This window comes from Lepisosteus platostomus, chromosome 23 (assembly GCF_059453375.1).
Source record: "Lepisosteus platostomus isolate fLepPlt1 chromosome 23, fLepPlt1.hap1, whole genome shotgun sequence".
Lineage (NCBI taxonomy): Eukaryota > Metazoa > Chordata > Actinopteri > Semionotiformes > Lepisosteidae > Lepisosteus > Lepisosteus platostomus.
Genome location: NC_142633.1, coordinates 7,749,046 through 7,774,940, shown reverse-complemented (window position 1 = coordinate 7,774,940; position 25,895 = coordinate 7,749,046). Strand labels below are relative to the sequence as shown.

The 25,895-nt window shown below is 41.6% G+C and overlaps 2 protein-coding genes across 8 annotated transcripts in view; one reads left to right on the top strand and one right to left on the bottom strand.

Moving 5' to 3' along the window:
- LOC148641970 (arf-GAP with coiled-coil, ANK repeat and PH domain-containing protein 3-like) overlaps nt 1-25,772 on the bottom strand; it is a 177,348-nt gene extending 151,576 nt beyond the window's left edge. For 5 of the 7 annotated variants that reach the window (XM_088616932.1, XM_088616931.1, XM_088616936.1 and 2 more), the window contains exon 1: nt 25,546-25,772. In XM_088616932.1, the coding sequence (XP_088473058.1) occupies nt 25,546-25,592 (47 nt within the window). In that variant the 5' untranslated portion in view covers nt 25,593-25,772. The remainder of the gene's footprint in view (nt 1-25,545) is intronic. The other 2 variants (XM_088616930.1, XM_088616934.1) reach the window with 1 other exon arrangement.
- The window catches only part of pusl1 (pseudouridine synthase like 1), a 56,556-nt gene continuing 54,117 nt past the window's right edge, over nt 23,457-25,895 (top strand). Inside the window, exon 1 of the mRNA XM_088616947.1 lies at nt 23,457-23,553. The gene's annotated coding sequence lies outside the window, so the exon portion shown is untranslated. The remainder of the gene's footprint in view (nt 23,554-25,895) is intronic.

The following is a 25,895-nucleotide window of genomic DNA, read 5'->3' as shown; positions in this document are numbered from 1 at the left end:
AATTGCTCAGCCAGAAATGGTGACTGAAATATACAGTACCTCATGTTTCTCAAGCTGGCCATGCGCTGCCTTACACAAAGCATAGGAAGAAAGATAGAGTTCCTATCATTCATTTATTAAAGACAAGTTTAGAACCTGCTCAATTTCAAGGGCCCAGTTATGTGCCCAGTTGGAAGCCCTCGTGTACGACTCTAGTTAGGTGAAACGCCAAAAAGTATTTAAGGGCTTCATCTCACAGCTAGGCTGACAAGCTGATGTCAGCCCTGAGCACAAAGCCAAGTGTTCTTACTTCTGAGTTTGTCCCAGAGTTGTTTGAAAATTCTCTTGCTTTTAATCCAACTTCAGCTGGAACATCCTTTATTGAAACCTGTAACAGTCCACAATGCCCACTACAGCAAGCCTTGAAATTAATGCTGAACAAAAATTAAAAAATGAAAAAGGCCTAGAAATGACGTTTTTAAAAACACTGCTGTCATGCTTCAATATTTTTTGTTTTTCAAAAAAGACAAATATTTCACTATTGTAACAAGTGCTGTAGACCTCCCATTCTGGTTACTGAAATGAATCACACAAAACTGTTTGCTACCGGAATTCCATGTTTTTACTGATTTTATTTGTCCTGGGTTTATTACCAGGAATTTTCCTACTTTCAGAAAAAAAAGTGCCCTTATTACATTGGAGGGAGACGGTGCGTGAGAAATTAACACTGCGTGCACGCAGGCTGACAGAAACACGAAAAATGAATTTGCCGGAGAGTTCAGCCGCAGTGCTGTAAGGCAGCATAATGAGGCTAAACCCCTGCACTCTGAGCAGAAGTCCCTCTTCCGTCCTGAAAACCTCCGGTTGTTGTAAATAATTTAGTTTTATGTTTAATCCACCCAGGGCATAAGACTATTTATATTAACGCAGAGAATTACTGGCATTTCCAAAAGCAAGACCAGATGTACTGTGGTATCCACACTTCAACTGAGTCACGTTGCAGTGATCTGTTAAGTCTCCCCTCTCGGGTCATACATTTGTTAACGTTCACCGTGCAGATAGGCAGAACCGCAGCGCACTATAAATCTTGGCTGTTATTTTTGCTCTTTATGAATACAATATTCATCAGTTTTGACCTATGGAAGTGATAAAACAGCATCCTTTCTTGAAACCTGAAACAGTCTACAATACACAGTGCAGTAAATCAACCACTGGAAAAAAGAATAATGCATAGAAATTATTATTTTAAAAATACTGCCGTCACCTCTAGATTTTCCATTTAATCTATTCCATTTCTTTCCATTTCTAATTCAACAGCTAAAATGAAATGATCAGGTCCCACCTGAGCCCTGTTTTGAATGGTTTTTTTTTAAAACCTGTTGTTCATGTTACAGTTTTGCTTGCCTTTCTCTCTCCTGGCTTGTAGAAATCTCCCTTCCCTGTTGCTAGTGCTTTCCGTGGGACTTTCACACACTACATCAGGGCTGATCAGTCCTCCCAGGATCACGCTATTGATTACCAAGGCTATTGATTACCAACTTAAATCCTTGCTTTTATTAGACTACTCCAAGGGTAGAGACTGAAAGGCACACGCAGTAAGTAGCCCTGCCCTAAAGCACACCATTATTTGCAATCGTAAAAGTTTTTAAGGAGAACATTAAGCCAGAATACATATTGCTGAATCATGGTTTTGTCATATTCTTGCCTGGTAATGGGTAGGAAATTTGGTCCAATTTTGAGCATAATCACAGAAAATGGGACTGCTTTAATCACACAGTGGGCTCCAGTGACAAACAATGAAAAACTATTAAATGCCTCAGTTATACAACTTATTGCATTTCCTGTCAGTAATGCTGGGATTTCATGTAATTGTTTCAGATTTAAAAAAAAAAAACATTTTAAAACGGGATTTACCGCCTGATGCAGTGTCGATTAACACAGAGCTGACTTTGCTCCTGTCCCAGCAGGCCAGGCCAGCGCGGCAGCCTGCTCAAACCCAGGGCAGGAAGCCCCTGCTCCTGGCTGGCTCATGATCGTCAATGGCCTCACCAGCACAGTGTCGGCCTCCCCAGCCCTCTCCCACACCTGGAACACGCTTGCTCAGCCTGCTGCCTGCAATCCTCCGCGTTTACTCGAAGAGGCTAAGCCAAGGTCGTTCAGTTCCAGCTGGCTCCTCGGGGGAGCTTGGTCTGTACGAGAAGAACCCCACTCACTCGCCTTCCTCCTCTCCTAGATGCAGGGCTTGGTGCAGCATTGAAACCTGCCGAATAAAGCCAGCCGAAGCCCTCAGCAATCTGACCAGATTGTGCGTCAGTGCTGCACTCACAAGTGAGCTTCAACACTGCACGTAGACCCAGTCCTCAATTTTCTTTTCTGGGTTTCCATTTTGGGTGACTGATTTAATGGGAACTATTTTTATATTTCGGGGGTCAGAAAGAATCGGCAGTGACAAGTGCATTTCAAACCGCAGTACAACTAAAATGTGCACAGTAACTTGTAAAACTTCCAATTAACATCACAAAATATCCAAAATGTCCAGGGATGCACGGCGCCATGTTCTGCGATTCAGAACGACGCAACAAGACTTCCAGTGAGGTGTTGCAGCCCTATGACATTGTAAACAAGCAGGCTTGTGAATACATCTCTTTCAATCCAACAGAAATATTGCTCTCGACTTCAAGACGGTTTTGCTGACTAAGTTGTTAACTCTGCTTGCAGAACACATTGGAACATTTCTGTGGTGAAATGTCTGCTGCACAACCTGTACTGTGATGTACAAGTGAATTAGTACATTAGTCATGATGGGGACTAGTGAGCAGGAAGGGCCGCTTCATGTCACAATTCATGGGAACTCAAATGTGAGTTTGTGACAACATGATGGACTTACACTACTGCATCTTAATTTGAAATCTGTAATTCTTTCTATAACAACGATGAACTCATTTTGTTACCAAGATTTAATAACCATTCTGAGAAATTGGGACTGCAGTGAAGTAAGATTCTTTAAGTAAGAATCTTCATTATTTTAGGCTTTTTTAGTTACACATTCTAAAGGATTTATTTTGATAAAAGTAAAAAAGAAGTCATGGTCAGTAGCATGTATGGTTATTGGTGGCTCAAAGTATATTACTGTACAAGGGTAAAGGTGATGTAAATGTAGGGGTAAAAGCTGTTATGTATACACTTGGTGTCTGACTATAATAACTGTTGAAACCAAAACAACCACTACACCCACACACATTGAAACTCACACAGAAAGGGCAGAGAAACATTTAGACTGCCTCTTAAAACAAGACAGCGCTGTAATTATAGAGGACTACTAAAAAGGTTAAAGACGAAAGTCAAGGAGATTGAACGTATACAGTAAATCACATTTTTGATCATTCTATTTGACTAAGTTTGTCAGATACAGCTAATTTAAAATGAACTGTAGCCTTGGACCTGTTTTCTGTTAAGAGGAAAGGGTGTGATATGACACGTCTCCAGAAATGATCTTTGCTCTGCAGGCTTGTCTGTCCTGGCTTCACTTTACTTATTCTCTCTGCCTTATTATGCATAATTTGCAATCCCATATTAGATTACTTCTATTCTGTTTTACGTACATTAAAAATACAATTTTGGAGTTTATAGTCATAATAACACTGTGGATCTCTACCTAAAAACACACCAAGGACTTAGTGAAATGAAAATGCCCTTCTGTTTAAAATTCCTCTTCAAAAGTGGGTTAAAGATGTTATACAACTGACAGGAATCTTACTTCAAACGGAAAAAAATGTCCGTACTTTACAGGTGTTCAATCTATACTATATGTTCTTGCACAGTTTATTTTCTTGTTTCTCTTTCATGCTGGATCGTGTGTTTTCACTGACCATTTGACTTGCCACATTTTGACCGAATATAACGCGTACAGGAATCAGTCAAATCCATAACCTGGTGTACAGCAACAACAAAAAAAAATCTACAGCTGTTTCAAATGAAATACTTTCACTGGGAACTGGCTTTTTCTTGCCTTGAGCAATGATGTTTGAAAAGCGGATGCAAAGCTGTTCATGAAATCACACGGTAAGACCATCAATCTATTCAGACCATTTTGTTAGTCTTGGATTCCATTGGCTCTTTGACTTTTATCACACATTGTAGTATAACAGATACCACATGGGAAAGAGGGATCTGCAATATGCCTGTTTCATGAGCTGAACACTGCCCTTGATGCGGCAATGCTTATTGAACTCCTGCCTGCAGCAGATCAGTGGTCTCTGCAGCAGATCAGTGGTCTCTGCAGCAGATCGGTACACAGGTCAAGTGTCCTGAGCCATTCACCATGAGCACTGTTCTCTGTTAGTCATGGATGCAAATCAGGTATTGCTGACAACTCATTCTAACCTTTGAGACCATAACCTGGCTTTAGGTATGATTTCAGAAACACTGGGAATTGTAGTAAGAATAAATTGGTAACCAATCAGCATGTTTATTTTTGATTGCTGAATGTGGTTGGAAAAAAAATACTTTTAGACCATGTCTCAGTTTTTTTATGATTGATCTCTGCCTAGGAAGATTCTGCTGTGGTCTCATTTCAGGATCTGCTTAAAGACTTAAAAAACTGGATAAACTGTAAACCTTGCAGAACCTCATTGCATTATACTCTTCTTTTAATTCGTATTTTTAGTTACATAACGCCGTAATTACATTCATTTAGTACCTACAGATTTTATGATTGTACAATCATGTGTAGACATGCTGTACTGTTAAAGGAAATGGAATATGCAAAATAAAAATGACAAACGTTCATGACTTTAATTGATGTTTAACATCTGTCCTTAGTGCTCTACATGAGATGAGACATCACAAAAATGGTAAAAAAAAAAAAAGATGATCTATCACTGTCTCCTTCAGGACAGGACAATACCTTGAGGGTCATTAAGTTAAATCAAGCTTTTAAGAAGCTAGACAGCTCCTGTTCAACTATTAAAACTTTTTCTGACGTATACAAGGACAGAAAGGACAAAAGGTAGAATTAACTAACAGCAAGCAGTAACACGGTTTGGCAATAAATGCACCGAAACTAAACAGAAGCTTTTCACATTCCATGCGGAGTACAAGGATAAGGCAGCAGCTTTCTGTTTATGCTGGAATTGTTCCCAGCTGTCTTTTGTAATGTCTCAGAATGTTGTATAGAACTAGATTTCCATACCATAAGGCTTTGTCCAGGAATGTACAAACCTTCATTGATTTCTCTGAGAGAGAAATATGTGCAGCTCCTTCCTATCTCCATTTACAGAACAATCAGACATCCAGACTATACCACTGTGACATGTACACTACAGGGAAAAATGAATCACCCCACCCTAACACTGAATTAGCCTTCAGGATGGGCTGTCCAGGCTTTATTACGAGTTTAGAGGTGCTATTTATGATCATGTTTAAAACCACGGTTTTGTTCACAGCTCACAAGCCTTTGACATGGTCAAGTTAAAAAACAAAAACACTCTACACATTCAAAGAGATTCCATACAGTACTTCTGTTTAATTTCAGGTATTTGTTTCTATGTAACGTCTAACAATCATATTTTGTTTTCTCAGAGTACATCAGATTTCAGGCTCTCATTACAAGCCCTCAGCAGTTTCAGTCTACAAACACTCTATTAGCAATAAAGAGTGAGAATCACAGCTCTTTATCAACATCAGTCATTTTTCTTTGCAGTGCAACTTTGCTTGGCAGAGGAGAATTTCAGAACTGTGCTTTCGTTTTTTTTTGCTGAACAAAGTCATAAGCAGACAAACAGATGCGATATTAAAACCTTTTAATTTGGTGGTGAAAAGCAGTATTAGGAGCTGCATGTTTTTTAGACAAATTCTTGGAGGGAAAGGCATGGATACAGTTACTTGTCTGGCTATGGAACAGAATCCACAATCCAGCACTGCCGTAATACAGACTGCACACAAAACTCGACTACAGAACAGCATTCTTCAGCCAGATGTTTCTAGGAGTCGAATTATTTAAGTCAGTAAACAGAAGAAACTCCTTCAGAAGGTCCCAGAAAAAAAAAACGGGAAGCTGCAAGCTTCTCACATTCCTTTCGGCAAACCATTTGTTCCAAAATTACTCCTCGATGGAATTTTCAGAATAGCACAACACTGCACTAGAGGTAACATAGCAGTTCCTCAAGCTGCCTAGGATTGCTGTGTAGCCTGCACACCACAGCCTGGAAAGGTCAATACTGGCAAAGCCACACAAAGCCCATGTACAGTGATTAAGTTAATAATAATTCTTACACTTATATAGCGCTTTTCTGGACAGTCCACTCAAAGTGCTATACAGGTAATGGGGACTCCCCTCCACCACCACCAGTGTGTAGCCCCCACCTGGATAATGTGACGGCAGCCATAGTGCACCAGAACGCTCACCACACACTAGCTATTAGTGGGGAGGAGAGTAGAGTGATGAAGCCAGTTCAGAGATGGGGATTATTAGGAGGCCATGACTGGTAAAGGCCAGGGGAAATTCGGCCAAAATAACATTGAAATCTCTATGAATCAAAAGCACACTCCATGCATTCATAAAATTATAACCGGCGCAGAGGAATCTGTAATATTTACAGATCAGTTTGTTTTTACTAATGTGATCCCACATAAGATCTTGAAGGATTCACTAGAATTCTAATATTGGACCATGCATGGGAATCAACACAATTTTGTAGGAGCAAGATCACATAGGATCACTGACAGTATAATTACGCTGTAAAGTTCTACACATGGCCCCCTACAAGATCTTGATATGTCCTAGAAAAAGGTCTCAATGGATCCTACCAAAATCCTGAAAGAATCTTTCTAGGATCATGCAGGAACCTGGCAGGATACCTGTATATTTCCAGAAGATGCTGGTAGAACCCTGGCAAGACCCCTATTGGTGTCATTCATAATATTCCTTGATTACATTTTTATATAGAATAATTTACAAATACTTGTTTTTTCTACAAAGTTTGGCAGCCTTGAAGATAATTGGGTTTCCTGGACCACACGAGTAAAGTACAGCCGCAGTGATCTATCTGATTTCTGATCGGATTCTTCTATAACCTTTTCGCGATATTGTAGGTTGTGGCGTTTGCATAAAATCGACCTGCTCAGGAATCCCTACATTCTACACCCTCCTACTGAAAATTGTACGGATTAAGAATTCCAATCATTTGATTCAGAAATTATACATTATGCCTCTAACATAAAGTACTCCTCAAACACAGGTTATATCTAAAGGGCAGTGACAGTTTCAGTTACCATAGCAAACATCTGTTTGAGTGAACTTACTTGTAAGTCATCTACAATTTGCAATACTCTTATCTCCAGCAAAATACCTTTTGAATATGAATATATCATACAGCACTGCACTCATGTGTAAAATGAATCCAGCTTATTGCAGGCTTACATTGGCACCTCTGATCAAACATCTGTACAGAAAAACAGTTTCCAGGCGTGTGGTTGCTGAGCAACATCTACACCTCTTCTACTTACAATCCATTAACTGAAGCACAGCACCTGGTTGATTCTAAATCCCTCCCCCACAAAAACAAAACAAAAACAAAACAAAACTTCCAGGCCTGAAAGATTGAGTGGACGGAAAACAAACGTCCATATGAAAATGGAATAAACAAAAATCTACAGTATTTTCTTAGGAAGAATCCCTTTCATAGGTACCACCCAGTGCTGGAGGCAAAATGAATGGGAATCTAGATGTCAATGATATGAAAGATACTCTTCTGATACATAAAACTCAGCTGTTCCATGTTAAGAGTGCCTGCTAAACAAATAGCACACCAAGAGACAGAAAATATAAGTTTTCAATGTTTCTCATCTTGATCCTTGAGTATTGTATATAGTTATGTTGTTCCTGCTCCTGTCAAATCCATTTCAAGCCGAGATAAAGACACTGGGTTACTTTACGAGATGCAGACTAGGGGCAGTCTTTTTTTCCCATTTTAGTAGGAATAACAACACCCAAGAATTAAGTGTTTTCATCTCAATAAATCTGGCTTCACCCACTTGGCTGAGGGCTGACCTCCTGGCCAGAGGAAGAGGAGACCTCCCTCCAAGAGTGAGGGGTTATTAAGGAGCCGCTGCAGAGGTAGAGATGGGCTGGAGGGTGAAAACAAGAGATGCACACAAGGAGACAATTGTGAGCTGTTTTTGATGGAAACTGGCCTACAAAGCTAAGATCTCACATCCTGCACAGCTACACTGATATTGTTTTGTTATTTGGCTAGTATACTGTACGTTAGATAAGATAAGATCACTTTATTGGCCATATACAAGTTCTTGTATTAGGAATTTGTCTTTTCGCATACCCCAAATTGCTCTCCATGAGACACACAGACAGGGAGAGAAGCTTGGGGTCAGAGCACAGGGTCAGACATTTATACGGCACCCCTGGAGCAGCTGGGGTTAAGGGCCTTGCTCAGGGGCCCAACAGAGTAGGATTCCTCTGCCAGCCGCAGGATATGAACCGGCAACCTTCCAGCCACAGGCACAGATCCTGAGCCACAGAGCCACCACGCTCCGTGTTCACCTGCACCCATCACTAACTGTCACATGTGCCCACCAGCTACGACTCCTGTTTCCTATTCAATTCTATTAAGCTTCTTCAATCCCCCTATATGGTTTGTTAAATTGGTCCTCCAAATCAGGGGCACCTTCTGTGGTGATGTGACTTGACACAAGTGGCGGTCTGCTGGCGAGACAGACTGGGGAACACCCCTCTTCTGTCGTGCATCCTGTTCTTTAAACAATGCTTTCTGCACACACGGCAGAGTCCTTTCACAGGGACACACACGCAAATAACTTGGAAGGAGCAGAGCAGAAGCAATCAGACCGTGCATGGCATGAATGCAGCTCTTGGAAGATGTAATTGAAGCCTTTTGAGAAGGAACAAGAGAAAACTTCAACAGAAGCATCAAAGACCAGTGATCAAAGAAAAAAAAAGGCGGGAAATTTTCACTTTTTCACAAATTTGTATTCAAACTACACCAGGGCAGACTTCACGTGAACCACAAGTACTTTGTTCCTGTGCCTGTTCCATTTCTGATCTGCTTCACGTTCTCTTAACCCAAATGTTAAGAGCAGAATCTTTCCCACTGGAGAATAAAATAATATTTTTTTGTCAGTAGTATACTATACTTTAGCTGAAGATGCTAGAAACTGGAGTCCTGAGAAACCATGTATGAAGCATCTGTGGTTCGCTGAAGAGAATTGAGATACTGACAGCTGAGGATAATTTTTTTACATTTTGAATGTGGATCCTCATGTTGAATAATGTAAATTGTTAAAACTCAAAATAATAATAATAAAGGACAACATAGTAATAAGTTACAGTTATCAAGGAAATGTGTACAGTTTCTATGTAAAAAAAAGTACCCCTTAATAGCAATTTCCACCCCAACGTCTTATTGAATTAAAAATTAAAAATCCCTAACATGGCTTAACTTGAAATGATAATCAACTACCTCTTAAAAGTAATTTTCCCCAACAAGTCCAATACCTGCAGTAAATATGATCCTATTTATAATATAAATGTTTTATGGATAAAGAAGATTTACTGCTTCAATGGACATCAAAGCCTCTTTATTCAAGGTTTTTGTCACTACATGTGTTAAGACATTCTCCAACGAGCTTCTGCATTGAGACACCTGAACAGGTCGGCTCCTTCTCGAATTTTGCTGAGTCTATGCCAGTAGTCATGGCTGTAATAAAGTAAAGGAGTGCATTTGTAACACGAGACACTAATAGCTGGCCATGCATTATAAAAGAAACGTATTGCTTGAAAACCTCATCTGCCCTTGTTTTTTTTATCAATTCAGAGGAATAAATTAACTATCTGTACAGCACTTCATGTAAATTTACGAATCACATTACAGCTGGTCAAGATTTATAATGTGGCGTCAGATGAAATCATTGTAATAAGAATTTCTATAAGACTATGAAAACATTACAGAACAACATTCTAGATAATCCATGCAGATGCATTTATAGTTTCTATTAGCTGCTGTTACTCGGCTAGGGTCTGAGGCTAGCCTGAACACGAGATGAGATTTGCCCACAGCAGAAAGGAAAGCATCTTATTAAGCAGCCACTCTGATGGAATTAGAAAAGAAAATTCAATAAAAAAAATAGAACAATTCCCTCTGGAATTAAATTGTACTAAATACACAAATCTTTTAGGCATGGGTTGTCAACGGATTAATTTTCTTTGCAAGATGTATAGTCTTTCTGGGAATTTAATGTCATTGATAAAGAGCTCTGAACTAAAAACAGAAATAAACCATGTTTGCAATTTTCTAAATTCCAGTTCTTTTAAAAAAAGAGGGGAAAATATGAATCCTGTAAGAATTAACATTCTGGATTTTGTAAGGCCCTAACACACATCTCATTTTTTTACATTGACTTTAAAAAGTCCCCTTTTCTAAATGTATTTGCTAGTAGAGATACTGTGGTGCAGTGGTCAGCATTGCTGTCTTGCAGCTCTGGGGCCCTGGGTTCAATTCTGAGGGTGCTCTGTCTGTGTGGAGTTTGTATGTTCTGCCCCATTTACTTGGGATTCTTGCAGGTGCTACAGTTTTCTCCCACTGTCCAAAAATGTGATGTGGCAGATAAACTGACTTCTGAAAACACTGGCCCTGGTCTGAGAGTGTGTGCATGTCTGTATGTGCCCTGTGATGGACTGGTGTCCCATCCTCGGTGTATCCTGCCTTGTGCCCATTGCTTGCTGGGATAGGCTGCGGCTCTCCCATGACCCTGAATTTGATAAATCTGTAAGAAAATGGATGGATGGACATACAATCCATGTAACAGGGCTCAGAGGCACTAAGCCTGAAACAGAAGTGACCTCACTCCATTGAATCCTACTGTAATGGTAGAAGATCTGCTCTTTTGGTGTAGCAGAGTAACTCCGTGTCTGCTGTGAGCCCACAAGCAAGTGTGGAAAAACTCCAGCAGGGGCAGAGCAGAGCTGTGTCAGTCACAAGTTTATCCATGAGAAAATGACAAGCCTTAGGTTTTAACATTGCAGTGTTTTTTTCCCAGTCAAATGAGTAGCTTGTAAGTAATCCACAGTGTTCACTACTCAGCTTACATAATTAACGTCACGAGCTTAGCCCCCTACTGTCAGATGCACGTCACTTGACCTGTTTGCATGCTGCAGGGGGTGATGGGTTTGAACTGAAGGATCTGGCAAGACAGCAGCCCTCCTGTGTGTGTTTCATCATGGCGGTGCAGACTTCCCAGACAAGGAGCCTTTAGGAAATAAGCCACTCATGCTCTTTTCTCTGCAGGGTCTACTGCAGCAGTGATGTCTGACCAGAGGAACCCCAAAGAGGCTAAGATCATTTGACAAGATTTTGGATGTCACAGGAGCTGGGATGTAAAGCATTTTCTTAATTGCAACACCTGATTGAAACACAGATCTCAGTCAGTTCCTTCTTACATGATGTCTCCATAAGGCGATGAGTGTTTCCTATCCCTGGGACAAAGTTGAACTGCCAAGTTCCCAATCTTGACCCTGGAAACCCACCTGCTGTTCTTTTTTAAAGAATCATTCAAAGAAAAGATGGAATACATACCACTAGATACAAATAAATGATGGTGTAAGACTAGGAGCTACAAACAGAAGCAGCAAACAAAGGACTTCCAAACAGACTCGACTTGCCTGAGTGCAGGGAGAGCTCAATGATCACGTGTCCAAGCCAGGGTCATGCCACAAGCCAACTGTGACTGGGATTCTCATGCAGGGAGAGACACTCTCCCCACAATTACCCAGACTGCTTTACCTGTGATGCATAAAAGCTGAGTGATGTACACAGGTCACCTGTACTGAGTGAGCCAGCACACCTGTACTGTGTGAGCCAGCACACCTGTACTGAGTGAGCCAGGTCACCTGTACTGAGTGAGCCAGCACACCTGTACTGTGTGAGCCAGCACACCTGTACTGAGTGAGCCAGCACACCTGTACTGAGTGAACCAGCACACCTGTACTGAGTGAGCCAGGTCACCTGTACTGAGTGAGCCAGGTCACCTGTACTGAGTGAGCCAGGTCACCTGTACTGAGTGAGCCAGCACACCTGTACTGTGTGAGCCAGCACACCTGTACTGAGTGAGCCAGCACACCTGTACTGAGTGAGCCAGGTCACCTGTACTGAGTGAGCCAGGTCACCTGTACTGAGGGAGCCAGCACACCTGTACTGTGTGAGCCAGCACACCTGTACTGAGTGAGCCAGCACACCTGTACTGAGTGAGCCAGGTCACCTGTACAGGAAACAAAAAACACTCAACTGGACATTCTAAAAACATTCAAAAAATAGTAATAGTAGCAAACTATTAACTCCCAGTTGGTTAGAGCTCCCAGTTCACAATTTGGTGAAGTCATTAATTTTAAAAAATGGCAGCTATGCACAGTGTATCTGTTTAATTGAAGAATTCTTGTTAATTCATACTGGGCTCCTAAATAGCATGCAAAAACAGGCTAATAACAAAAAATAATGGGAGCCTACGTCAGAACTGAAGTATACACCACTGAACCAATGTCCACCATTACAAGCATGATATAGAAAGGTCCAAGGTCATGAAACAGCCCCTCCACAGTCTGACACAGCATTGCAGGGGAGACCTCAGCATCGTTAAGAAATCTGTCAACTTTAAAAACAATTAAGAATGGGTGTGAAAAAGGTGTGAGCTGTGGGTGGGAGAGGTACAATGACCCATCCAATATGTATTCTGTGAGTAACCTCCAGAAAGGAACTATACAGTATATATGGCATACTGTATATATATGGAATATATTTAATCCTGGGCTCATCGTATACACACCTATGGCAGATCTTTAGGCATCTGCATACAGCAGCTCTGAGGTCAGCTATAGATACTAGAGGCTCTGGTATGCAGTATCTCTCCTAGGACTGAATGACCTTTTCACTCCTGGCTACATCTCAGGCATTTTCAGAGCCATCAAAGCTCAGTAAATCAGAACTATTCAAAATAAACTTCTTCTTTCATGACTGGTGTGATTAATCCCCAGCTTGACTGCCTTCCCCGCTCACAGTTCGCCTGCGCTAGCGAGAGACGAGCGGCGAGTGGGAGCGTCTGCCATCGCCCCCCCCCCCCCCACTGGCACAACAGAGCAAATTGTTAGCAGGCGCAGGACGGGCGACCAGGAGCCAAGCAGAGACTCCGCCCCCAGATTATCTGACCTTTGCTGTTGCTGGACAGAGAAACGCAAGAATATTTGTGCAGCGAGAGATCTGAGGAGATACGTTCTTGAGAACCAAAAGACTCCTTGACACACCAGGCATGTTTTTTTTTTTAATGAACCCTACCATTCTGACGGATTGTGGGAAACAAGCCTGGCTCTCAGGTGTTTGCAATGCAATGAAGAAGGCAAAAAGGGGGTATCCAGCTCCCTAACTACACAGGAAAATAGCAAATCCAGCAGGCTGTGTAATTTTATATGCTTAAACATCTTCTGTATCCGATAGGATCACTCATTACCATAATTCACTCATCACACTGCTACTTCTGATTTGTATAAAACAGATCAGACTCTGGCCTCGGGACACAATGGAATACTGTGCACTGCCAGTTTAACTACGGTTTATTAAATTCTTTTATTTTTATTTTGTGTATAAATAAAAACATGTGGGGAAGGTTTATTGTGCATTTGCATAGTCATTTTGTACTTTCACTAAGATGTTTACCTGCTTTTTTGTCATGTTGCTTTTCATCACACTTTCGCTATGCTTTACTGCCCTGGTTTATGATGGCAGAGACTCTGACCACCACTATAGTATAGAACAGCCCTTATAATGCTCTACTGAAATAAAGGAAATGCCATGGCCTGCAGTGGTAAAAGCACAGTTTTAAAAGAAATTAGGTGGCATAAAGCAAAGCCACATTTACTGAATTGCACAGTTCAAACGTTTTGCAACTGTGACTGAAATACTGTATGAGGACGCTTTAAACAGAGAGACCACAGAAATCAGAGGAGAAACACCAGAAAGAAAAAGCGCTCTTAACAGCAAACAGCTTCTCTAAATGCATACAGAACCCAGAAACAGAATCAATTCTCCATCCTTGCCCCTCAGTGGTGGAATCACCTGCCCACCGAAAAGCTCTGTCCATTGTGTCCTCCAGTAACTCTTCCAATGCACTGCAGCAATGTAATTCATTCTCAAAGTGCAAATCTGTTGCAGAGCAAACATGGAACAATGTCACAATTTAACAAAAAATACTTTTCTATCTACAGGCTTGATGTTTTAGTTTTTATGAAATTTTATCATTTTTTGTGCTGTACATGTGCACAACATTGTACTTGCCTTATTGCAAACGTATTTACTTATATTGTAATTGCTGCCAGTATATACGCTACCATACCTAAATATCAGAAAGTTCAATGTTGCAAAAGAGTGACCCATCCTGTCCAAAGCACCACACATGGCAGGTATTTAGAACTGTTAAGAAAAGCAGCCAAAATACTGACATAAGCTACTCCTTTACACCCAGTTTGTCTAACATCACAAACTGTCAAGACAACTTGAAGAAGCACTAACACTCAACTTCTTGATATTCTGAAGGAGTAAATGAATCAATTTACAATACAGGTCATTTCCAGCCACATTTTGATATAAACACCTTTTATTTTCAAAAACATGTTAAGGAAAGGTTGACAAAATTAAATTCCGAAAGTAACTGCAAACAAACCTGAAAAATAAAAACCGACGTTTTATTACACAATCTGCTCTGCAGAAGTACACTCTTTGCTCAACTCTAGCTGGGAACGATGCAGCACCAGGCTGAAAGACTGTTCTCACAGCTCATGTGCTCCGTCTTGGAGCTCAGAACATGGAGTAATAGTGTGAAGCTGTCAGACTCACAGACTTAACCCTGGAGACTGCTGGTGTGGGTTCAGATGGGAACCTTTTTACTCTTCATTCAGCTTCACTCGCACTGATGTCAGAAATGAGCCGCTGTACAAATCGGCACAAGTCTTCAGTCTAAATGGGAGTCCATGTTTCATCAATATCTATGCTACATAGGTGCTCACTCTGTAGAGGACTGCGTTGATCTTAAGCCTAGCCTAGCAGACATGGAGCGCAAGACAACCTGGACGGGATATCCACCCATCGGAGGTTACTGCACCTCCTCAGCCAGGAACGCTATTTCTTAAGGAATTTGCATGTGAGGACACACAAATTCCATGCAGAAGGTTTGACCAGAATCAAACCTGTTGACTGTTTGCCTCATCATCAATGTCTGGTCACTTGAATAATACAAGTGTGGGTAAGTAAAAGCTGACATGACAGTGGGGATTATTCTTAAGTAATGGATTTATGGTCTTGGGTCTTGGACATCTTCCTAATCAAACTCTAAACCCCCCATTTGTCTCAATTGAATGAGGCCAGTACAGCGGTGTGGGAAGCCAGAGAAAGGATATCTTTGGCAGCTAAACAGGAAGCGCACAGTCTTGCTTTATTGTAAAGATTACACAATGTTCACCAGTGGTGTGTACACGTGCAAAAACGAGCTTTTCTGCCCCTGCAGCAGAGAGAGCTTGTTACTGCAGGCACCTGAGGTGAGGCTTACAGGAATTTCTGTTGGAGACACCTCCCTGCTCCCGACTGTTTTTCTGCTATGCACGTTACATTCCCTTACACAGAAAACCAGAAAACACTTTGTGAAGGAGTACATCATTGAAACGTGGCAAAGGAAAATGAAATACATTTGGAAACAATGTGAAACAAATATCAAGTGTGTGAATTGTATGTCAATACACACGCGTTTTAGTTTGAAACATACTTCACCTTTTTTGTTCACGTCAGAGTTCTGCTTTAAATCCAAATTATGTTTCCAGGACACCTTTTTGGTTTCTTTTTATGTTAATAAAAGGATCAGCTACACAGGCTACTGAAGAGGACTGCCATACAAGATTAATATGCTTAGAGAGAGAAAGGAAATCACCCTATTTACCCATGTCTCAAGAAAAGGGCCTATTTCCTTCATCACACACTCCTGGCTGCCAGCTCTCTCGAATTTACTCAGCTGAGTCCCTAATGTTTGACATTTATTTTCTCTCATTTTCCAAAGTTAAATTGTTAAAAAGGTAATTGCTCTCACTGTGCTATTGGTGACAGCAGCAATTGCAGTACTTAATCATGACATGCCCTTCACTTGCTGGTGAAACAGCAGAGATGTCTGTGAGCTATCCCCTGGATTTTAACAGCCAGCTGTTGACACAACTGCTGGGTCAGAGAGGCATGTGAGAAGGCCCTAAAATGTGCAAGAGCTACCCAGCAGTGCAACAGCACAGCAAGCTGAAGCATCCTTATCAGAGGAGACTTGAAGCGTTGATGTGTATTGCATATGCACAAACAATGTGTCTGTGCACTGCCATCGACCTTTGAGGCAGATTCAATTTATTTTTACATGCTACATGTTCAGGAGAGAACTAACTGGAGCAGCATCACTTCACATGTGTATTCAAAATGGCAGCGCACTGCTCCTGCTCATTTCTGAATCGGAACTGTTGGGCAACACTGGTTCTTACATTAAGGGTTGGCTACAAAGAAAAAAACAATGATGTGTGCTCCTACATTTTCAATATTATGCATGAAATTTCCATAATTAAAAGACATTTTATGGACACTGAAAGAGAAACCATAACATCAGATTGGTAATTTGTAAGTTTCAAATATGATTCGTTTTTTAGACGTACGATGTTTTATGTAACTGCGTACTCAATTTTTTACCTCAGTTCAGCAGTCTAATGTCATTGTTCACTGAAAAACGTCCTCCCTTCCTCCTCCCTGAAGCTCAGATTCAGAGATTATAGACGTTTTCTCCTGAAGGAACATTCAAGTGTCTACATACCGTGAAGGGTTAACCTGGCAATTTAGTGAAGCCTCCGAAATCGAAATGAATAAAATGTTTAGGAGACCATGAAAACGGATTTGTCAGTAATGGCAATCCCTGGGCTGCCATCTGTGTGAAGTTTGTATGTTCACCCTCTATAAGTGTGGGTTTTCTCTGCATGTTCTGTTTACTGGTAAATTGGCCCTGGTATGAGTGTGTGTGTGTCAGGGAGTAACCTGCATTGCACCTGTTGCTGGTCAGGATAGACTCCTGGTCCCCTGAAACCTTGAACTGCATAAAGTTGCTAGACAATGATGGGATGGCTGGTAGACAGTCTGGAATCCCTACAATTTCATCATCTTCATTGGAATATTGGGGATCCCTGAAAATACATCTCTTTGCAAAGTAGAAAAACAACACAAAAAAAAACAAAGGCCACACTATTCAGTCTGCCTGTCTCCGTCGGAACCCAACATTCACACATAAAGGTTTAAGGAACTTGAAATTGTCTTCATCTACGAGAAGCATGAGAAAGGGAAACCACGCACTTGCCCACAGTATATGATGAATGGTTGAGAACTCAAATCATAGAAATATTATTAATTTTATCATTTTAAAGAAACAATGTTAATGGTCCAAAGCATTAGTAATCTATCATTTGGAATATCATTCTTGTTCGCAGTCTTTCCTAAGTTTAGTTTTCGTGGCCAGACAACGAAAAGGACACAGCTACAGTACTTTCTAAAGACTTCGAAACAGAAACTGAACAACATGCTGAGAGAACTGATCCATCTCTCTCTTGCATATACAGTAGAAGGAGGGAATTCAATTATTCAGAAACATAAAAACAATGCCCACCGCAAGGACTACTTCAAACTCAATGATTAAATGAGGACGTACTGTAGGAAACTAACGTTAACTAAGTGTATGTGTTTCAATACTTAAAACTGCAGCAATTCTTTAATCAGACCGTGGAAACCATGGAAACCAGGAAACGCATTACCCAGCCACGACACTGAAGCCGATTCTTGGAATGATGAGCTGCTAAGAAAAAAATGACCCTTCTGCTTGGCTGGGTGAATTGAAAGTCCGCTGTACTGGTGAGAGGGTGAAAATAATACTGTGGCTTATTTTCTGTCTATAGGAAAAGGAAATTATCTGCGTGACATTTTCCTGACCTCTCTACCCCTATCACAAGCCCTTCTACAGTAGCTTCTTTTTTGTCATGCTTCACACAGTAGAGACCAGTCTCCCAGTGCTGTAGCATGCCAGACCAGTCCGAGGGCATTCGACTGACTGAAAAACCTCATACCACCCCTGTGATCGCCAGCGAAGAGCAGATGTCAAAGACCTAGAGATTAAGAAAGCAACATTCTCAGACAGGACTTTTGGCATCAGTTGGGTTAACATGAAAGCACAGAGCCTATCGGCCTCATCATTTTAGTTCTTTGACACAAACACCAGAGAATGTTCCTGTAAATAAGGATTCTTTGAGTACTTCCTGTGGTCTGACTCACAGACCCAGATGGCAGTCATTAAGGTAACTCTGCCAAGTGTGGATTTGGAGGAAAAGACTGAGCCGGAGTGCCTTACTGTGCTTACAATATACACACGTGCAAAAGGCAGGCACACACACATATGCTCTTCCTTGTGAACCTGGGAGACTCCTGAATTTTCAAAGGCTGAGGAAAATGAGCAGGGGAGCTGCAAAAGGGAAATGACATACGGAATGCATGCGGTATTTATTTAACCTCTGCCGTTGTGAGAGCTGTGGGCTAACCACAACCCATTACACAGCACAATACGATTCTTCAGATGGCACGCATTTAATGATGTTTTGAGGCTAAATCGGTATGCCTTCAACTGATGTGGAGGGATTTATTCAGAAGTGACTAATGTTCTCTGTCACAGAGCTGTACACAGCTCCAGTACACTTCTATACATACTTCCTGCTCAGAGAAGAGTAACAGGCACTTCAGCATCGTTCAAAATCATCAGAACCATCCATTAAAGTGGGCTGCAACATTCTATGGGAGAAATGCACAGATGCCATGGAAATACTCCGTATTAATATAAATGTTTGCAGGGTCCTGTCATGCATAACCATTCCTCAGGTCTTATGGTGGTTCTAAACTATTTGTCTTGGCTGCCTTATATATCCATAGCAGAATAATGCACAAGCCTGCAAGACAGAGCAGAACAGCACTGGAGAAGAAAAGTGACCCGTTTTTGAGCGTGGTACTGTATAATAATAATAATAATAATAATAATAATTCTTACACGTATATAGCGCTTTTCTGGACACTCCACTCAAAGCGCTTTACAGGTAATGGGAATCCACTCCACCCCCACCAGTGTGCAGCCCCACCTGGATGATGCGACAGCACCCATAGTGCACCAGAATGCTCACCACACATCAGTGGGGAGGAAAACAGAGTGATGAAGCCAGTTCAGAGATGGGGATTATTAGGAGATTATTAGGAGGCCATGATTGTTTAAGGGCCAATGGGAAATTTGGCCACGACGCCGGGGTTACACCTCTACTCTTTTCGAGAAACACCCTGGGATTTTTAATGACCACAGAGAGTCAGGACCTCGGTTTTACGTCTCATCCGAAAGACAGATACAAGACGCAAAACCACAAGCCTTCGTGATAAATGAAACCGTGCCGACAAGTGGCATTCACTTAAGACAGCAAGCAGGGGTTAAGCTCAATACAAGGGAAGTTAAACACTTCAAAGATCAGCTGCAGAATGCTTTCTGTGCTGTTTTAACAACTGCTCCACTGGGTTCTGGGCTTGGGGCAGCAGATGGTAAGGCTGACGTGTAGGAAGAAACACACCAAAAAGGCTCTGGCATCAAGAAAACCAAACCCCCAGCCCAATTCGTTCATACGTCTGACACAGGATCTGACACTAGTGTGACTGCAGAGGAACACAATAAAAAAAACAACCATGGCAGCAGTTATCTGCTCAGTCCATGCAAGTGTGTCACCCTCCCGCACCTCTGAGTGATTCTGAGAATCAGAGAATCAGCATGCCCAGTCTGTATTGGAAATTGAATTCTCAACGATTAGCTGTGCTAAGACCCACAGTTGTACAGCAATGACAGGCACGTTCAAGAGGCCAATAGCTGCCTGCTTGTCATTTCTCAGAAAGGGATTTAACAGTGTAGCCTTGCTTCACCAAATTAAACCAACATGAATCCAATGAAATCAGCTCAAAATTAGCACCCACCCTGCAATCCGGATATATAAAACATACCAAATGATATGGCAGAAAAAAAGAAGTCTGCGTTTAGAATGTTTTTCTTGTACAGCATATTTTTTAGAGATGTCTTCTAAGTAAAATTATTTACTGCATAAAAATAACAGATTGCCTAGGTTCTGCTGTTTAAATGGTGTTCATTCTTTTTGGCTTTTCCAGTTTTTTTCATGCGTTCAGTGAGAAATTATTTGGTTTATTTTATTCCTGCCAAAGGAAGGGTTTCCTGCGCTCTGGCAGGATGTGACCTTTGAACCTCTCTAACCTAGCCCCTGTCCTTCACACTTGTCTTACAGCAAAAATAACACTGGGGGGTTTTTCCATTATTTTGAGTCCACTCTATTTCTTTTTTTTAATCTAACCTTAAAAAGGGTAAAGCTACTATTATTTCAAAGTGATCACAAAACTAGTCAAAAGTAAACAGGGTACTAGTAATTGTGTGGCCTTTTAAAAAAGGAACAAAATACAGAAAAATAAATTTCCTGCATTGATAAACACTTTGTCCACAGCCTTTTCTTCTCATTTCTGCCCTGAATTCAAACTAGTGTCTTGAGCGCTTTCTGACTATACTAGTATTGAGGCTTTAACAAAATGAAAATCAGCCTTCAGTACATATGAACAAGTAATAGGTTTATTCCATGACACCTGAAGAAGGCTCCACGGCCGAAACGTTGTGTTTTCTTTCTTCTTTTTTTCAGCATGGAATAAACCTATTACTTGTTCCTTTGCAGCCTACGCATCCTGACACAGCTCCCCACCTGAACTACTTCAGTACATACGGCTGAGAATGCCAATATTGTGTTTTATTCCGAATCCAAAATATTGTAGCAGCAAGTATACAAATTTCCTTCAATGCTGTGAACGAATTTTATATAGGCACCTTTGCGAATCTTGAGAAGATGTTGGGCAAGATGCAGCAGACTCGTCTTTTCAAGGGCTGTACTGTAACTGTGCAACAAAACCAGGGTTTGCTTTCCAATCACATTAGCTACTTTTCTTTGTGATGGATTGGACCTCTGCCTGGAAAATAAATACACTGCACTAGAGAGTTCCCTCTTTGCTGTGCATGCTCTCCTGAAACACATCTGTACTTGAAAACAGTGCCCCAGTCACTAGGCATGAGCAAAAGCACCCTGACAATAGAACTTGGAACAGCCATCTAACCCAGGAGGTCTTGACTTGAACTGAGTGGACGAAGGCAGATGTTGATCTACAGTATGTATGGTGAGATCTGGAATAGAAACTGAACAACTCAACCTTCTCAACAAATTAGCCTGTTTAAGGCATCAGGCAGAGGTTTTATGACGATTTCATGAAGGCTGATCTTCTCACATTTCACAGTCGAGCAAGGCCAGTTAAAAATTCAGAAGAGAGCTTTCTAAAGAAAACCGGTTTTGTGCTAGAAGTGGCGGTGCTAATCTTTCCTCTGTTCTAGAAATTCCAATGCAAGTATACGATGAGGGTTACAGGAGTCACTATGTCAAAGATCATTTTCCTAGATTGTCTATAAAAAAAGATGCACGGACACTTTCGACAAAAAAAACAAAACTAAACTTGCTGACAAGGTCAAACTAAAAAAAACAGGTTACACATCTACTTCATATAAAGTCCTGCATATTTACTGGATCAAAGTGGGTTTTTTCATCTGAAAAAATATCTTAATTTCACTAGCATTCATTGGTAATATAAAGGGGTTACAATATAATAAGATCCTCCGAATGCCCAATGGTAAATGCTGTGCACGTCTGCCCAGGTAAACTGGTAAACAGATGTTTGGCCACAAGGAAGAGAGTGGTTATCACATCAGCCTATTCTCGAACATACTGCCTTAATGTGACAGGATTTCATTTCTGCACTGATGAAGAAAACAGGGGAAAATCAGGTTTGTCAGTCTCTGCTTAGCCTTCTGTAGACAGCGTAGGCTCAATGAGAGCATCTGTCACAGCAGGGGCCAAGGGCACATTTTGAAGGACATTTTGTGTGCAGTCTTTACTTTCCAGTACCGGTAAAAGAGTAGCAGCAATAAAGTGAGCTGATCAACAGCTCAAATCTCCCAAACTGGATTGGTGAAAAAAAAAAAACACACTGCTACACTGACATGTAAATCTTGAACAAGGGGCTCCTGCAAAATCAAGGTTAAAGGGGATATGCCACTAACACGTTCTCTTTTTCACCCATCACCCATTCTAAGTGCTTCATCCAATTCAGGGTCGTGGGGAAGATCTGGCCCAGCAAGCAATGGGTGCAAGGCAGGGTACACCCTGGACAGGACGTCCATCCATGGAATGACAGACACACACACTCACACCTGGGCCAGTTTTCCCAGAAGACAATCAACCCACCAGTACGTCTTTGGAGTGTGGGAGGAAACTGGAGCACCCATAGGAAACCCACATGAACATGAGGAGAACATGCAAACTCCACACAGACAGAACCCCAGGTCTGGAACTGAACCCGGAGCCCCAGCACTGTGAGGGAGCAATGTTAACCACTGAGATGCCCCAAATTCTCTTTTACCTAAAGTTCCTGGTAAACCGAGGATAGATGCCAGCCCTAGCACTCCAACATCCCAAAACTAAAAAACAACATCTTATTTCATACTGTGACTTTACACAGTGCAGCCAGCCAAGCTATAGGCTGACAAGAGACCCAGAGGAACAAGTATGAAATCTTGCACGTGTCAGAATGAGATCATCGGACCTTCAGTTCTTGAGCTAAAAAACAAAACAAGCAATACACTGAATGGAGAAAAATTGAAAACAGACGAGGGTGGGATATTGTGTGACGTCAAGGTGACTTTGGTAGCACAGAGCCACAGTTTATTGGTGAAAACCTGGGCAATATCCCTGTTCTCAGCTCCTCTGCCATAAGCAGGTTTTCGAATCCACTGCCTTGCAGGATTTTGGAACAACTAGCATCTTAATTTTAGTAATTGACGTAATTAGCCAAACAAAGACCTTGCTCTTCCACACATCTTGAAGTGGAACCAACTGGAATCTTCAGTTATTGACATTCCTTGCCTTAGGCTACTGTAACCCTGCTTTAAACAACCACAGCGTAGGTAGCCAGTATGCGTGTCAGAAGAGATTTGTTACAGACATAACAGCATCAAGGAAGGTGTTGGTTTCAGTCAATTCAACCACTGACGAATTTCCCTGTAAATCCTTTTGTAATTTTGTGCCCAACATCACCTATGTGTTGAAAAACCCCAGGCAGAAAAAGAAGCATCTTTCTTTCTCTTTTCAGCCTGAAAATGCTGACACAGTCCAAAAACTATTTTCGACAGTGAATTACGACTATTCCATCTCTCAGGTCCCTACCTGCACAAGACACGTGAGAGGATTACAGTATGTTGTTCTGACAATTATTAAGAGCCTGACCTGAAAACAAAGCAAAAGGGGAGTGTTGAATGTCGACTGCAATCAAACAGGTGGTAGATTTATTTTAGTTTTTAGAATTATTTTACTATAATTGCTCAATAAGAAGGAATGTAACCCTCTACTGCGTTTTTGTATTGTGTATTCGCGTTCAACTCAATTCCACTCATCTGCGTTGAGGGAAAAAAAAGTATAATTAAATTATTCCGTCCCGTAGAAAAACAATTTTGAAAGACAGGACACAAGTATCCACCGGGTCCCTTTCCAACCAATTTGGAAGTTTTCAAACTGCATTTCTGTGCTTAAATATGCTGCCGTTGAAAGAGGGCGCTGGCCAGACTCGTTTTTTTGCGTCATCAAGCGCTTACATTACTCGCTCATTTCTAACTCCAAATAAAAGCAGCCAAATTGACATAACTCACTAAAGGGGACCTACAGTTCAGGCTACTGGTGGTACACGTCTCTGCAAATAGGAAAATTCAGGCAGGGGTCGATATAAAAGCAGCCATCGGCAAACAAAAACCCTCTCTATAGACCGGAGACCATACAGTTGTCTGACAGCAGGGAAGAAACAGATTTGCTGCTGTTTCTCCTAATTTCTTTTGGCGCATGTAATAACTTCTTCGGTGGATTACTGACCTATATTTGTAGCCTACTTTTGTGAACTTGATACGCAAGGCTGGACGATATCCTTTCGCTTTTACGTCAGAGAGCGTTAATAGAAATCCCCTAATATGGATCAAAGCCACACATTTTCAAAGATTTCTCGTGTAGTGGCGAGACTGAACTGAAAAAGCCTGATCACTGTCCGTCGGGATGTAAGATAGGCGCAGCCATCAACAATAAGGGTGACGTTCGTTTTCTCTTAATCTGTTGGACACAACGAGCGTCTTTTGCGTTTCTTTCTGCCTTTCCCCACGAAGTTCACCGATATTTGCGCGAACAACAAAAAAAAAAACAGTACAGTGAATGACGGCAACTCATGCGTGCACAGCTCTCGGCTCACAGCACAGATCTCAAGACCACACAGCAGCGCCCAGCAAGCAAACAGCCCTGTCAAAAAAACAACTGTCAATCCAAACGACATGCACAGGGCTATCGACCAGGTTTCCCCTCGCATCGCATTATTTTCAGCTGATGTACCGTGCTCGTTTTCGTCTGATAACATCTGGAAGCGATCGGTTAATTGATGCGCTATGCGATTGTTTAATTGTACCTTTTAGAATAAGCAGCGCAAAACCTTTCCATGAGCGCTTTACAGCACATATCATGTGGAACACCAAAATGGACTAGATATCGAATGCCCCTCGGTGTTTAATGGCTCATGTAGTAAAAAAAAAAATGTAACTAAACCGTGAACCGACACTTATTGCGATCAGACACCTACATTTCCAAAGGAAATGAGCATGTTCCCTAAAATGTCTTGGGGGGGAAAAACGCTGGATAGGTGCAGAGAGCGAGATCCGAACACACCGCGACCACCCCAGTTTTCTCCCCCAGAATTAATTTTCCTTTGTGCCTGCCAGACACCGACACGCCGAGCCCGGAGGGACGAGTCCACACCCCCCTTCATTCATTCAGCCGGGACAGCGGTTGGGAAGACAGGGCTGATTAAGAAAGTCCAGATCGAAACGCAATCCGACTTCTCGGCGCAAGATTTCAAATCTGACAGGCTAAAGCCATTTGACGGCCGTCTAACGAGATGAGTGTACAGTACCATCAGTTTTGTGTGTGTGTGTGTGACAGATTTCTACTTGGGACACCCGAACAGATGGTGACCGAAATGAAGGGTAAATCTCCCTTTTTATGCAATCCCTCGGCCAAAATAAGGTTCAATTTAAAATATGAAAACAAAATAGCAAAAATGTTTACAGCCCACCCCCTGCAACCCTTAATTTCAAATAAGCGTAATTGAGTAGAACGAAAGGATATTCTGATGTACTTTAGCATCTCGGAACAAGAAATTCAACAAGCAAATCCACGTCAATCTAGTGGCAAGAGAGCTCCTTTTCGCACAGACAAGCGATATAAACCCCTTATCGTACCTGAATCTGGGTGAATCTTTAATACATTCTTCAAAATCCACCGTCATTTTCGATTTTAGTCCTTCTTCAGTCAGTTTCAGTGTATACAGTTCATTGCCTGGGATTTGTAGGCGAGTAAAAATGTTCTGTGAAATGCGTATTCCCCTTGCTCACAGCGCTAAGTCCACCGTACCCTGCTGTTGCACAGAAACAAGATCCACTGAGCTTGGATGGATCTGTCGAAAACCGAGCTAAGGGACCGTCGCTAAAGATGCACACAGGATTCACAAACAGCGCTCCTGCGATGCCCCCGGACAACAGCGCAACATTGTGTACAGTTGTAGCAAAACAATTACATACTAACGTTAACG